This window comes from Penicillium waksmanii, assembly GCF_028829765.1.
Source record: "Penicillium waksmanii strain IBT 27052 chromosome Unknown utg000005l:1.0-5232799.0:1.0-5237142.0, whole genome shotgun sequence".
In the NCBI taxonomy this organism is placed as follows: domain Eukaryota; kingdom Fungi; phylum Ascomycota; class Eurotiomycetes; order Eurotiales; family Aspergillaceae; genus Penicillium; species Penicillium waksmanii.
The window spans coordinates 1,972,929-1,974,771 of record NW_026643252.1 but is presented as its reverse complement, the minus strand read 5'-3'; the positions used below and the strand labels follow the sequence as shown (position 1 = coordinate 1,974,771).

Below are 1,843 nucleotides of genomic sequence, written 5' to 3'. Positions count from 1 at the left end.
ACAACTCTCTCGGATTGATACTAGTAGGAGCGAAAGGGCGCTATAAATTATAAAGCGCAATGGACTCTGTTGGTATAGTTCAGGAGATGATGAGGTGTATGGGCTTTCTGGCCTTAGGAACAATGCAGGTTGAAGAAAAGCAGACGACACAAATGGTCGACAGTCACCTGGGCACCACAACTTGAAATTTGAAACCTGTAAAGGCATTTTTGCCCCTGGACGCTATCGTCCTCCAAGTAGTACGAGTACGGTCACTACGAGTACTATATATCGAGTGGGGTCGGATGATGATGTACCCGGGCCCGGGTTTTTGTTTGTTTACATTTTGGCATTTGGACCCCGAATGGGTTTCAAAACAGCAAAGAACCTTCAGGTTTTTGGTCAGAATCAAAACAGTGGTATCATGTTTAGGTAAATAGTACAGTAGTATCAGTAATAGAAACAGTAATGGTACAAAGCTCCGACAACAGCTGGGCAGTTGCAACAAAGAGCAGGACAGTGAATGTGCACAGAGAAAACTACCCGAATTAAAGCGCTGCAAACAGAAACGCGTATTCGGTCAGACAGTCAAGTCAAGAGTCAAGGAAACAGAAAGGAAAGAGATATATCCACATAACCAGATGCGAAGAATGACAGACTCGGGAAAAACAATCTTGTGCGAAGAAACCGGAGAAAGAAACAGATAGAGTGACACATTGGTTGCAAGGAGAAAGAATCATAATACAGGGGCGGTTTTTGCAACAACAGGGGATATAATGGAGACATGGAGGTCGTATGATACAAGAGAATCAGGGGGACAGGAAAAGAAAGTGGTTCTGTCGGTATGGTATTCAACGGCGGCTCGATCGAAGACCGATTCGACCGCCTGTAACGAGAGAGTGCCATCGTCGCCCGACGTCGCTGGTGGTTTGGCGACCCATTTGGCGCGCACACTCGTCCCATTCTTTTTGGGAAAGGCGGAAGCGTTCGAGGACCAGCTGGAGTAGGCGCTGATCTTCTTCGGCGGACCACTCGTCCGCCGATAGCGCAGGCGCAGGCGCGGACGCATCGGCCTCTTCGATGGAGGGAAGAGGAGCGTCTGGATCAACGCGCGCGCCAAACTCTTGAAGGCGCTGATCCAGCCGGCGCTGGGCTGGGGAGGGCGGTGATTGTGTGATGGGAGGAGAGTGGAGGGAATAGAAATCTGTCGAGGAGAGGCCGAGCGGCAGCTCGTAGGGGACGTGTCGTTGGCGTTTGGGGGTGGATGGGCGATTGCGACTGATCTCGTTGTCGCTGTCACTTTCGTCGTCCAAGTTGGAGCGCCGGCGCTTTTTGGCACCGTGCGCGGGCGCGGAGGGAGCAGGTGGAGGTGTGGTTGCTAGAATAGCTGGGGAGGTGTTGGGCGTGGCGATGCAGGTCGTGCGAGTTTGCGCGATCGCGTTGAGCGGCGCGGCGGGTTGAGGGGGAGAGGGCTCTGGAGGCGTTGCGGCTTCACGGATCGTCGGGGTGAAGGGGCTGGTGAGCCATTGAGGAGAGATTGGAGAGCGCGGCAGGTTCCAAGAAGACCGTTGCCATTTTGGTTTCCTCTGTCTGAGGGTGGAGGAGTCGAGAAGAGGCGACTGGGGGTAAAGCGAGACGACCGGCGCACATCGCATGGGAGGGCAGATGGGAGAAGCATGATGTCGCGATTGAAAGATTCAATGATGCAATGATGTAGGGTGATTGAGAAATGGCTGAAGAGTGTATATAGTCGGGGATGTGGTGTTGTTGGGTCGCAAGTTGGTTTGCGCTGGATTTGTGCGCGCGCGATTTGCGCTGGTAGGATGCGCCGGAGGTGGTTGCGAGGCGTCACGAGGGAGTTGGG

The 1,843-nt window shown here is 53.3% G+C and overlaps 1 protein-coding gene across 1 annotated transcript; it reads right to left on the bottom strand.

The window, feature by feature from the left end:
* Window positions 1-830: 830 nt before the first annotated feature.
* N7481_005635 (uncharacterized protein) lies at window positions 831-1,634 on the bottom strand (the record flags this gene model as incomplete). The annotated part of the gene is made up of 1 exon (XM_057264854.1): window positions 831-1,634. One exon carries the CDS (start codon window positions 1,632-1,634, stop codon window positions 831-833), a length of 804 nt encoding a protein of 267 aa, XP_057122574.1.
* Between the last annotated feature and the right edge of the window lie 209 nt (window positions 1,635-1,843).